The sequence below is a fragment of the Terrapene carolina genome, unplaced genomic scaffold (assembly GCF_002925995.2).
Source record: "Terrapene carolina triunguis isolate 2854851 unplaced genomic scaffold, T_m_triunguis-2.0 Scaffold42, whole genome shotgun sequence".
In the NCBI taxonomy this organism is placed as follows: domain Eukaryota; kingdom Metazoa; phylum Chordata; order Testudines; family Emydidae; genus Terrapene; species Terrapene triunguis.
Window position 1 is genome coordinate 25,554,052 of NW_020664393.1, and position 12,645 is coordinate 25,566,696.

The 12,645-nt window shown below is 42.0% G+C and overlaps 1 protein-coding gene across 1 annotated transcript in view; it reads right to left on the minus strand.

The window, feature by feature from the left end:
* Nucleotides 1-12,645, minus strand: part of BCKDHB (branched chain keto acid dehydrogenase E1 subunit beta) — a 270,051-nt gene that overhangs the window by 158,471 nt on the left and 98,935 nt on the right. The window contains exons 7-8 of the mRNA XM_024194664.2: nt 6,404-6,501; nt 1,046-1,156 (exon numbers count right to left, since the gene is read on the minus strand). Coding sequence (XP_024050432.2) covers nt 1,046-1,156; nt 6,404-6,501 — 209 coding nt within the window. The remainder of the gene's footprint in view (nt 1-1,045; nt 1,157-6,403; nt 6,502-12,645) is intronic.

Here is a 12,645-nt window from a genome sequence, read left to right on the forward strand (position 1 = left end):
TTCCCCTAGCGGTACCTGTCGGGTCGGCTGTGGAGCCCCCTGGAGTGGCACCTTCATGGCGGTGTATATAGGTCCCTGCCGACATGCCACCTGCTCAGTGTAATATATTTGTCAGAAGGGGCACAGTTTACTCAAGCTTCACTATATTTAATTTCCAATCATATTAAAGCTTTAGCCTTTCTGAAAACACCATAAGCACATTTGAAATTTTCTAACTTCAACTGAATGTCTTCAATTCTCACCCCCTCTGAAGTTTTAACTTCAGCGTTCAGTGCCTCATATTTAATTCTAGCTTCACTCAGTATATACAGAAGTACCAATCTCTTTACCAGCTACTTTCTGGCAAGTGGCCAGGTGCCACGAGTGGGGGAGGGAAGGTTACAGATATTGAGAACCTTCTTTAGGTGCCTCTTCCACCCCATCCAAGCAGAATGTGTTTTCAAAAACACCTCCAATACGTTTGTTTATCCATGATCCTTCTGCTGGCAACTCTATGAAGGTGAAAAGGAAGCAGCACAACAAAGAAAAGTCACAAGTACTGTAGAGCACGGGACACTTGAAGAACAAAGCTAAGTTACTGCTGCACTTAACACATGATATTTCAACTTCCAGGCAAGCTGTTCAGTACCTTATTTTTTTAAGGTCCCATCTGAAAGACTCCTATACCAGAAGCTATTATATTTACAATATATCTACCTTAGAAGACGAAAGGCACATTTAACCATGCCAGAATTTGAACCTGTGGTTCCAGGGAACCCTGGAATGCTGTAAAATAAATTATAAAAATCCTTCAAAAGAACATGCTGGTACTATTGTTTAGTGGTCTAAACTGTTATCCTCCCTTTAATGATAATGAGGCACATAGTGTTCTGCAAATGTTTCCTTTGTATTTACTGTACATATAATAATTTACAAACAAATATAAAACTTCAATCATATATACAAAGCGCTGTCCCCATTACCCTCAGTATTAAATTATTGTAGATACTCCTGGGTACATCAACCAAAATAATGTTTTATGTATTAAGTAGTATTATATTTCTACCTTGCAAACAGCCTCTGTATCCCAAGGTAAAATGGTCTTCAGATCAATTACTTCGCAGGACACACCTAGCTTTTCCTGAGCCATGGTTGCCACCTCTCGGATAACATGCACCTAAAAATGCAAGATAATGCAATAGTTGAGCTATCTGAAATATTAAAGGGATGCTTAAAAATTTGTTTAATTATGCATTCAGAGTTTTAATGGTTTAATATTATTTTATTTCATGATAGTTTATCTGAGAAAATTTAGCATGGAACAAGCAGCTACTTGTTGAGTACTTTAATAAATATCTAGTCTTTTGCTCTGTTTTTCTCATTTATTACTTCAATTCTGTGTTCAAAAACTAAGAAATAACGCTCAAAAACAATCTACAACTACCATTCAGGGAAAATACTTTTTGTTCAACAGGAACATTTATCAAATTTCTGGCAAATATCATCCTTAAATGGACTGAATCAACCTTACCATTTTAATATACTTTGCCATCCCTAACATTTTTTTAGATCTGTGAACAGACTAAGACCAAAACTACAGAGTAATAATTTTTATAGTAGTAGAATAGGGGGGAAAAAAGTCACACAGACAAAAAAAAATAGTACTAGGTACTGCACATACATGTTTCTTTTTGTAGATTGTAGTAATAGATTATCAGGTGTATGTCTCTTGCTTTTAAAGTGTCATCACAGGAAAAGATTAGAAAGGATAAAAAAAACTGCCACAATTAACAACACTGTCTCATTCAAAACAAGAACACAATGGTATTTTATTAGTAAGATATGAAATCTGCATACTCATCAGTTAAAGCAGTACAGAATTTCAGTGCAACTTTGATCAATGTCAAACCTTATCATAATATAACTATAATCAACAAATATGAAAAAAGGCAAGTAATACCCCTCCAGCAGGAGAATTACACTGAACAGGAATGCAGCTAGTTTTGGCAAAGGAGAAAACAAAGTATTTATATGGTATATAGTTTTGGCAAAGTCCCAAACAACGAAAGAGGTAGTATTCTATTGTATGGGCCAGTCTAAAAGAGCAGCAGGTGTGAGCGAATATCAGATACTATTTTCAGGTTTAATGTCGCTCACGTGTACAGTGCAGTAAAGAGGTGCTGTACAAATATCAGAGAGAATACCAGTTGTTTCTGGGCCTCACTTTTCCCATCTAGAAGATAGTCAGATGCACTATGTTCCTGCTATTGTGGGGATTTTGTTTTGTTTAATTCCAGTAGCATCTCGAGACATTAAACACCAGATACCCACTGTGCTAGGCAGTGTACAAACACATAGTAAGATAAGCTCTTTAAGGCAAGGACAACAAAGGGTGGGAGAAAGGGCTACAGCATACAAGCAAAAAAATGGGAACTGAGGCAGAGAGAGATTAAACAGTTTGCCCATCATCAGACAGGACACCTGCAACAGAGCCCCAGTCTCTCCTGAGCCCCAGTCCAGTGGGTTAACACCAAGACTATTTGTCATTATGTCCACCATGTCCAATTTCTAATCATTATCATATCTGGTGCATATATAGATTAAGAATATTTTGCTAATATTCTTTAAACTTATATGTCCTGTATATGAAGGAGCTAAAAGTGTGACTTAGACATTTAAAATGTTAACAGATATATCAGAAAAATTGAACAAAAAGGTGTTTGTTTTTTAAAAAAAAAAAGCAAATTTGAGGCAGACAACTGGAAAAGAATTCAATTCTATGCAATGTTTGTTTACCCTGAACCAAGATCATTAAGGATTATGTATAAACCGCTATAATGCAAGAAAGAAAGCTATAACACCAAAGATGCATTTTAAAGTGTTGTAACAGGAAAAGGAGGAAATTTAGCATGTAGGGTAGTCTCTAAACTCCAAATGGATCAGTGGCTCAAAGAAAAGCTAATTTTTTTATATCACACAAAGGAACTAATAATGTTTGGCAAACATTGACCTCTCAGTCTTCCCATCTGTAAATAAGGATGCTTACCTGCTTCATCTGTTACCCCAAATTTGGACCTCGGGCACTTTAATACCGGCCTGCCTATAGCCATAAGTGGTTTGTCAATTTATTCCGCCCAAATGGGTAATAAGGTGGTGGCCCACCCTAGAGGAATTGCCAGAGTTTCACCAGGGGATTTGTCTCCAACCCGCAGAGGACTCCTCAGAGCAAACTAATCCTGCTAACCCCTGGGAGGACACGGATACAGCCCTCCACTCAAAGGACTGATAACCAAGCAGTAATTCTTCTAAAACAAAATATTTTTTATTTAAAGGAAATAATCAGTTACAATATATTCAATAAAGCAAGAAAGAAATCATACATTTAAAGCGGTGCAATAAAATAAAAGACACAGACCACATAGGAAGCATAGCATACATAAACCATATAGCCGTTACAATTTAATACTTAAAGTACATAGAGATCTTTTATACACATGCATAGCGCTTTAATACAATTATTTCAATATTGTAGTTAAGCAGAGCTTCTATACAATGCATAAGAAAGCATTACAATAATATAAGAAAAATCTTTACTACTTAACACTATCATCCTGTGAGGGGTGGCCAAACGGTCACAGGATGGGTGGGGTGAGTCTCACACAAAGGCAGGTGTCCAGCTTTATTTACAGGCACACCCAGTCATTCTTTTAAATTAGACAGAAAATCAAATTTAAACTCCTTCTATAATCCCTCTGTATCATCTCTGGGGGTCCTTCTGTTCTGTCAAGGTAATAGAAACGGTTGGCAGGGCTGCGGGGTTCCTGGCTGCTACTGCTCTCTCCTGTTACCATCTCAGACTGCTTCTTCTGCTTCTGTGGGTGCTGCCTTCTAGAAGTCTCTAGCTGCCTCAGAAGCTTCAGTTGCTGCTGCTGCTTCAGGTTGCTGCTTCTCTTCTCCTTGCTGGTTGATCTTCTCTGCTTGGTTCCACTCACACATCAGTCTGCTGGTTGTCAGCCTTATATTCAGTCCCTAGTCTTCTCTGATTGGTTGCTTTTCCAAGATCAGAAATTAGCACAGATCCTCCCTGCCTAATTATACCAGCTCAGCCAATCAGCTTGAATTTATTAGCATAAACCCTCATCCTGTCTAAATCCTCCTTCTAGCTATTAGCATTAGTCCTCCTCCTAATTCCTTCAGGCATTTTTGGAGAGGAAGCTGAGTCATGCCTGTTGAACTCTATTTCACCCCTATCTCTTGTCTGCTATTGGTCAACTTAGTCTGTGTCCTCCATTTTGATGTTTTCTAATAGAGAATCATCATCAGCGCCATTTTGGATTTTTAACTATAAACTATCATTAATTATTCCTTATCTAAAGCCTTAATTCTAAAACTAACTACAGTTTTATGCAAGTTAAAGCATTATGGTACTATCATACCCATTGTTATGTAAATTTGGAGAGGTGATTTTCATGATATTTTTAAACCCCCCTAACTGTTTTCCTCTGCATATCTCTGTCCTAGGTGTGGCAAGCTTTTATTTTTTTCAGGGCAGCTAAAAGCAAAATCTCCTGTTTCACATTGGATGTTGTAAAGATTAATTAAAGCTTGTAAAGCACTGTGAAGATGTAGAGCACTATAAAAGTGCTAAGTATTATTAATCATTACTCAGATCAAAAGAACCTCCAGTTTATATTTGGACTAGATTTTGAAAGGCCCAAGACAGAAGCAGAGGACCATGACAGGAAGTAGAAAAGGCAGGCCATGCAGCTCAGTTTGCCCAAGCTAGGGAAGGAGACAGACAACTCCAGCCCACTGCAGAACTCCAGAACTGAACCTGCACTGTTCAGTGCTCTGCCCGGAGGAGACCGACCCTGGAGAGGAGTTGCGGGGACTGCTGTCTGCAATGTACCCGGAGGAGACAGCGGACCTTTGGACTACGGAATCCCCTGCCCAGATTGTGGTAGGAACTGGCCCAGGGAAATCAGACTTTAGTCCAGTTTTGTTGCCAGAGCACGAATCAGCGTGTTTCAATGGGATCCCGGCTGACCCAGTGGTGGAACCATTCGCCACTATTAGGCCTCGGGGCTGGGCCCAGGTCCCCCTACCTTCTGCTACCAAACCCACTCCTGAGGTGATGGCCTATTTACCCCTTGGCCAGTAAGCCTGTGCTTTGCTTGTGGCGGGCCCCAGACTGAAGACTGCGGGCCGCCTTAGCCAGGAGGCTTAGGCAAAAGCCTGTTTCCTGCTCTCTCCACCCAGAGGGTCAGGGCCCCTGTGATTGCCTCTGCCCGAGCACCAAGGCTTTGGCTAGGGACCACTTATGCTTACCACTCTGCCCGCCAGAAGGTCAGAACCACAGACTCTTAATTGACTGTTTGTTGCCTGACACAGCGACACAGAGTGGCACACCTTTGAGCCTGAGCTCGAGGGACCACTACAGGGGTCGGCAACCTTCGGCACGTGGCCCATCAGGGTAATCCGCTGGCGGGCCGCGAGACATTTTGTTTACGGCACGCCACTTCCCGCAGCTCCCATTGGCCGGGAACGATGAAAAGCAGTCACTGGGAGCTGCGGGGGGGGAGGCCGTGCCAGCGGATGGTCAACATAAACAAAATGTCTCGCGGCCCACCAGCAGATTACATTGATGGGCCGTGTGCCAAAGGTTGCCGACCCCTGGACCACTACAATAGAATCCCCACCGAAAAGCAGATTGACCTAATACTATTCTTTAGTAATGGAAAATTATGCCACTCTCTCCTAGAAGCTTTCCAACTAAGTGACATAAAGAGCATGAAAATAGTGGCCGCCCATACACAGGTCTTCTCCAAGTGACAGCATACAAGAAGATATTGATCAGAATGCAAATTTTATATTCCAAGCCATATATATCCTCTATAAAGAGCTCAGGGATAAAAAAGGCATTAAAAACTATTGCCCCAAATGACATCAAACTGAGAAACTTTAGACCCTGAAATTCATGCTTTATACTTTTGCGTTGGAGGGTGTTATTTTATATCTTTCCCAAGCTTTAAAAGATTTTTTCACATCTTGAATTTTTACAAAGTTCACAGAATATCAGGGGCTTTGAATGTTGCACGCAGTCTTGCCAATTAACCACTAGAATCTTACGGATGTAGATTTCTTCGTAGTGAAAGTTTGAGATAATCTATAGAACCTGTAAGAGCTATGCTAACAACATCTAAAAGGTGGCCCAAGAATGCTCAAAGAGGATTACTAAACAATGAAGCAAGTGTACCAGCCAGGACAGAGCATATTTTGTTTTAGCATTCAAACATCTATAATTTTATTTCAGTGTGCTACTTTAAACCGCTCGTTTCATTTTCATGCTCACAGTCAAATCCCATTACTACATTCCTACAGCATGCAACAGCTCCATGGCATATCTTAAACAAGACTTACTGACCTGAGTCCCCCAGGCAACCAGTGTAACATCACTTCCCTCCTGCAGTACCTCAGCTTGAGACAATGGAATGTAGTATGGCTCCACAGGAACTTGTTCCACTGAATAAATAAAAGTTTAAAAAGGAAGCAACAAAGATTAGATTCTCTTACTATGCAGTATTTGACCAAGAAAATGTACTTTTTTGAAAATCAAGACGGATAATCTTTAATGTATTTATTAACACTGTATTGGAAACAATAAGCCCGAATTCATGTGAAGTAGTAACATCATGTATCCCAAACTGTCAGAGTGCAAATTATGTTTGACAATGATACTGTTATTTGTTCATCACAGTGCTCCATGCTTCATATCCAATAATCTTAAAAAAAATAAATGCATACTACTGATACTCCATAACAATACCCTGATCATCACTAAACCAAAAGGTAGTATGTAAACAAAGTATACATGGTTGTGTGGTGTCTTAATTTTTAGCCTAATTTTGCGAAACCTGTAGAAGCAGGGCTTACGTTAGAAGTAAAAAACAGCAAAATAGTTAGTGTGACCTAGCCTTGAGATAATGGTGTTTAAAAGAAAAAAAAGGAAAAAAATACTGAAATAAATAGCAAATAGCCTAAATAAAATGCAGATGTTTTTAATTAATGCACGTCACAAAAAGGTATAAATGCTTGTGTAATTTTGCTTGTACTTTGAAGAAACTGAGGCAGAGATGCTGTCTGTCAGCTGTGTTCTTCCCTTGCAATTGCATGTCCTGAATAAAGCTCTCTCTGATTTTGTTGCTTCCAACCTAAAAGTAAAGTTTGTTTCTTCCACAATATTTGGTGCCGTGTGACTCGGATGGCTACGCCCGGCTGAGGCAGTGACCGCTACTATGGACTGTCCCCTTTCAAACCCCAGGCGCCAACTCAGAGGTAAGAGACCTTTTGAAATCTCTATTGGGGTATCGGAGGAGAACTGACCGTGGGGCCGTCTGTCCCTTTGGGCTCACGCCATGCGAACTTTTGCTTATGCAACAAGATCAGACGCAGAACGGTGATGGGGAATTGGTTGCCCCATGTAAGGTTAGTGATATGCTTTGTCTCTAACACTTAAATGGCTGCACTTAAACCCTCTTTTTCTTTTCCTGCTTCCACAAACTTTTAGCTAGCACCTGGGAAAGCCTCTTCCCAATTAATGGTTCAGCTATTGTTCCCTTACTGCCTTAAAATTATAGATATCTCCTTCATTGTCCATAATCACATATTAAACAGGAAAAAAAAGAAGTGTTTCAGAGAAGTTTTTAAAAGTTTGCTTGGTACTCATTTTCATATGTTTCTATCTTTAAAGCCAGAATACATCAATATTATCAGTCTAACCAAAGGGGACTTTGAGGGCAAAGAAAATGCTACCTAACAAACATTTAAAAATTATCTAAAATAGATTTCTATATAGATCATGTCAGGATTTTAAGATCAATCTCAGGGCCTTCTACAACTAGAAGTAAATGCTGGAATTTTCCGCTGAAAGATGGGATCACCTTTCCAAAAATCTACATCTCCTATTTCTAAGCTTGGATCACAAAACAGAAAACCTTAATAATACCACTGGTGCAAGACTAAAGATTGCCTGCCTTTTCCCTTAGTCCAGTGTATGATGAAGGTGAAATTGCATTCTTGGTAGGTTGATTTTAAAAATAAGAAATGACAACTGCTTGAAGGAGAGTTATTCAAATGATTGCTTCCATACACTGCACTAGTAAAATGCCTCTGTCATATTCTGAAGGGATCACTTAGACATGAGAGGATGCTTCAGTTTCTATGCCTTTTCAAATTCTTGGTTTTTCTGCGGAGACTCAATAAAAGTGCACATTATGAAGCCAACTTTCCAACCAGGATTTAGATAAAAGCAACCAACTTATTTCCTAAAGATCTTATCTTATCTGCTACCTGAAAAGTTCTCTCTGCCTGTCCCGCTCCCCAAATACAAAGTGAAGCCCTGATCCTGCAAGCAGCTCTGCATGGGCAGACCTGGCAATTGTGGCAGCTCTGAATGGGCAGACTTCATCTCCTCAGAACAATGGGGAACCTGGAAGATAGAGTGTGACTCTCAAAGCCTGGTCTGCTTCAGGAGGAATACACCACCACACAATTCCTTGCTCCAGGTTCAGGGCAAAGAAACGACTGAGCTCAGCAAATACATTTTTTTTTTTTAAATTGCAATCATTGACTATATTTCAAACAATTTTTTTTCTGCTATTTGACCTGCTCTAGAGATCAAACTTCATTCTAAAAAATAAATTAAATTGAAAGTTGATTGACAATGTTAGATTAAACTACAGAACACAATGAAAAGGACATAACTGTTAGATTCCTTAAAAGTGAAGGGTTCTTCATTCAGCTTTAGGGGGTCTTATTCCCACTTCTGCTCTTGGATTTCCCAAGCAGCAGGCGATGTAATTGACCAATCTGATTATTCAAATTCAGCTTCTGACCCATCTCCCTGAAATTAGAACAGGTTCAGGTTTTGTTCCATTTCTAGTTTGCACAGGGCTTGGAAAATGTACAGGTAAAATATAAATGACTATCACGTTTAAAAATCCCATAGTCATATTTACAAACACGCACACACACGCTATTAGGCCTGATCCTGTGAAGACTTACACAAATGCTTAACTTTATCTAAGTTGTTCACAGGGCATTAAGTTAGGCACATGCTTCCGTCTACACAGGTTTGGGGCATTGTGCTCTTTACCTTTAATGGCAGCTTTAGTAAGGGAATATATATGAGTCACTATGACAAATACTACTATTTAGCTCTTCTCTTCAAGCTGTGAAGTGGCATAAATTCTATCTTCAACATATCTGAACCAAGCACTTCCATGCACCACATAATCAAGAAGATAAGAACTCACCTCTGATCAGAGGGACCGACTTTTAGTTATCCCTGGGGGTGCTCCACCCCTGTTCTGCCCGAGGCCTAGCCCTACTCCACCCTTTCCCCCAAGGCCCCACCCTCGCTCTGCCTCTTCCCATCCCCGCCCCATGCCCTTCCTGAGGCCCCTGCCCAGTCATTGCTCTCCACCCTCCCCCAAGCCACTCCCCGAGCCACCAAACAGCTGCTCAGTGGCACCACCAATCAGCTATGGCTGGTGGATGCTGAGCACCCACTAGTTTTTTCAATGGGTGCTCCAGCCCCGGAGCACCCACGGAGTCGGCTCCTATGTCTCTGATTATTATATTTGTCAAATCTTTTATAGCCATACAAGAATAAATCATGGTAGTGCAACCTAATTTCCTTCTTGGACAGGGTTACCGGCCTATTGGATACAGGGGAAGCAGTAAACGTGAACTATCTTGATTTTACCAAGGCTTTTGACACAGTCCCATTGACGTTCTCATAAGCAAACTAGGGACCAGTGGTTCTCCAAGTGTGGGGCACACCCCACTCGGGAAGTGCAGAGGAACATTTGGGAGGGCATGCGGCGGGGCAGGGAGGGAGAGCCATGCTTCCAGCCCTGCTCCACCCCCAGGCCTAACTCCTCCCCAATCCCTGCCTTCAGTCCAAACTCCACTGCTGAGGAAGCCTTGGCTGGGCAGTAATGGAGGGGGAACGTGACAGATTCTGTTACGGGGGGAAGAGAGAGGGGACGACTGGGAAAGTTTGAGCACTACTGGTCTAGATGAAATTACTATAAGGTAGGTGCACAACATGTTGAAAAACCATACTCAGAGTAATTATCAAAAGTTTGCTGTCAAATTAGGAGGCTATATCTAGTCGAATCCTGTAAGGGTGTGTCCTGCGTCTGGTGCTATTCAAAATTTTCATTAATGACTTGGGAAATGGAGTGAAAAGTATGCTTATAAATTTTGCAGATGACAGTGTCACAAGCTGTCTGAAGTATCAGAGGGGTAGCCGTGTTAGTCTGAATCTGTAAAAAGCAACAGAGGGTCCTGTGGCACCTTTAAGACTAACAGAAGTATTGGGAGCATAAGCTTTCGTGGGTAAGAACCTCACTTCTTCAGATGCAAGCTGTCTGAAGTGTCTCAGGAGCATGAGTACCCACCTCAGGGAAGACTGTTAAGAAGCAGGGCACAAACCCGCAACTGGCTATGAATTCTATACTTAGATTTCATCAAACAAGTACAAGTGTAAACTCCTCAGGCACTATAATAACCTAACCATGGAGTCAGAGACAGTCTCCTTGGGTATTCTGGTCTATCTTGCCACCTAGGCAAGCCTGCCTTGGTGAGAAATGGACCCTTACACCAAAAATCACAACAACATTCAGGTTACTCCCAATCCCAAAGGGCCAGTCACTTACCCCAGATCAACTTCACTTTACACCAAAGACAACGCTTATAGCTAATCCTATAATAAACTATCTAAAGATTTATTAACTAAGAAAAAGAAATGAGTTATTTACAAGGCATACAAATACACAAATGTGTTACAGTCTTAGGTTCCAAAAGGTGATAGAAGCTGCAGTAATATGCAAGTTCTATATGTCCTTTAGGGCTAACCCAGGCCAAGCACTGGGGATCTTTTGCTCATGCTTAGTAATTCTTGCCCCTTAGAGTCCAAGCAGCTTAAAGATCCAGTTTATTCTTGTTAGGGATATTTATTCCCTTCCCTCCAGAGTTCAAGCTGATGGGATGAATTCATGCATAAATCTCCTCTTCATGGAAAGGGGAGGATGCAATTAACAAAGTCTTTGTTTCACAACAGCTCATTCGGTTTCAATGGGCCTTCTTCGTGGGCAGGACCTAACACTTTCTATAGGAAGCCAGCGTTTTACATTAATTAATGCTTCTTTCCTGTTTGATGACTTACACAATTAAGAACATTACAATGCAAACACTTAATATCACCTTATAACATGGGGTACAGTGAGATTAATATATGCAGCACACTACAAGCATTTCATAAAGTCTAAACACACTAAACACATTTTTATAACTCTACTAACTACTAACACACAGGTGAGCCTGACTGGCTCCAGCTATATATTTTTTAGTGTTCAGTGAGGCCTATGGGCCTTGGCATGAGCTGCCACCTGGTCTGCAGTGTTACAGACACTAAGCTGGAAAGAGTTGCAAGCAGTTTGGAGGACAGGAGTGGAATTCAAAATGACTTTGACAAACTGGAGAACTGATCTGAAATCAACAAGGTAAGATTCAATAAAGACAAGTGTAAAGTATTACACTTGAGAAAAAAAATCAAAGGCACAAATCCAAAATGGGGAACAACTGGGTAGGCAGTAGTACTGATGAAAAGAATCTGGGGGTTAAAGTGGATCACAAATTGAATATGAGCCAACAATGTGATGCAGTTGTGAAAAAGGTCATACTTCTAGGGTATATTAATAGGAGTATCATATGCAAGACACAGGAGATAACTGTCCTGTTTTGCTTGGCACTGATGAGGACACAGCTAGAGTAGTCTGTCCAGTTTTGAGTACCACGCTTTAGGAAAGATGCGGACAAACTGGAGAGAGTCCAGAGGAGAGCAACAAAAATTATAAAAGGTTCAGAAAACCTGACATATGAGGAAAGGTTAAAAAACTGGGTATGTTTAGACTAGAGAAAGGAAGACAGGGCGGGAGAAGGGAGCCTGATAGTCGTCAAATATGCTATGGGCTGTTATAAAAAAAAAAGAGGACTATGATTAATTGTTCTCCGTGTTCACTGAAGGTAGGACAAGAAATAATCAGCTTCATCTGCAGCAAGGGAGATCTAAGTTAGATCAGGGGTCGGCAACCTACGGCACGAGTGCCAAAGTTGGCACGCGAGCCAATTTTTCCTGGCACGCGGCGTGGGCTGAGCCGCTCAGCCCCGCCGCCACTCTGGAGTTCCAGCTGCCAGCTGCCGGCTCCTGCGGGACCCACCACGGGTCCAACTCAGCACCTGCTGCTGGCCTGGGGGGAAGGAACCCCAGGCTGGCAGCGGGCTGAGACCCTGGCTGGCAGGAGCCGCCGGTGAAAACCCCAGAGCCGCGGCAGGCTGAGCTGCTCAGCCAGCCCCGCTCTGGAGTTCCCGCTGCCGGCTCCTGCCAGCTGGGGTCGCGCCGCGGGTCCAACTCAGCACCGGCTGCTGGCCTGGGGTTCCTTCCCCCAGGCTAGCAGCGGGCTGAGATCCCAGCTGGCAGGAGCTGGGGGCAGAAACCCGAGAGTGGTGGCAGGCCGAGCCAGTCGCTGCTCTGGGGGTTCTGGCTGCTGGCCCCTCGCCAGCAGGGGTCTCTACCGCGCAGCTCCACTCACCTTGCTT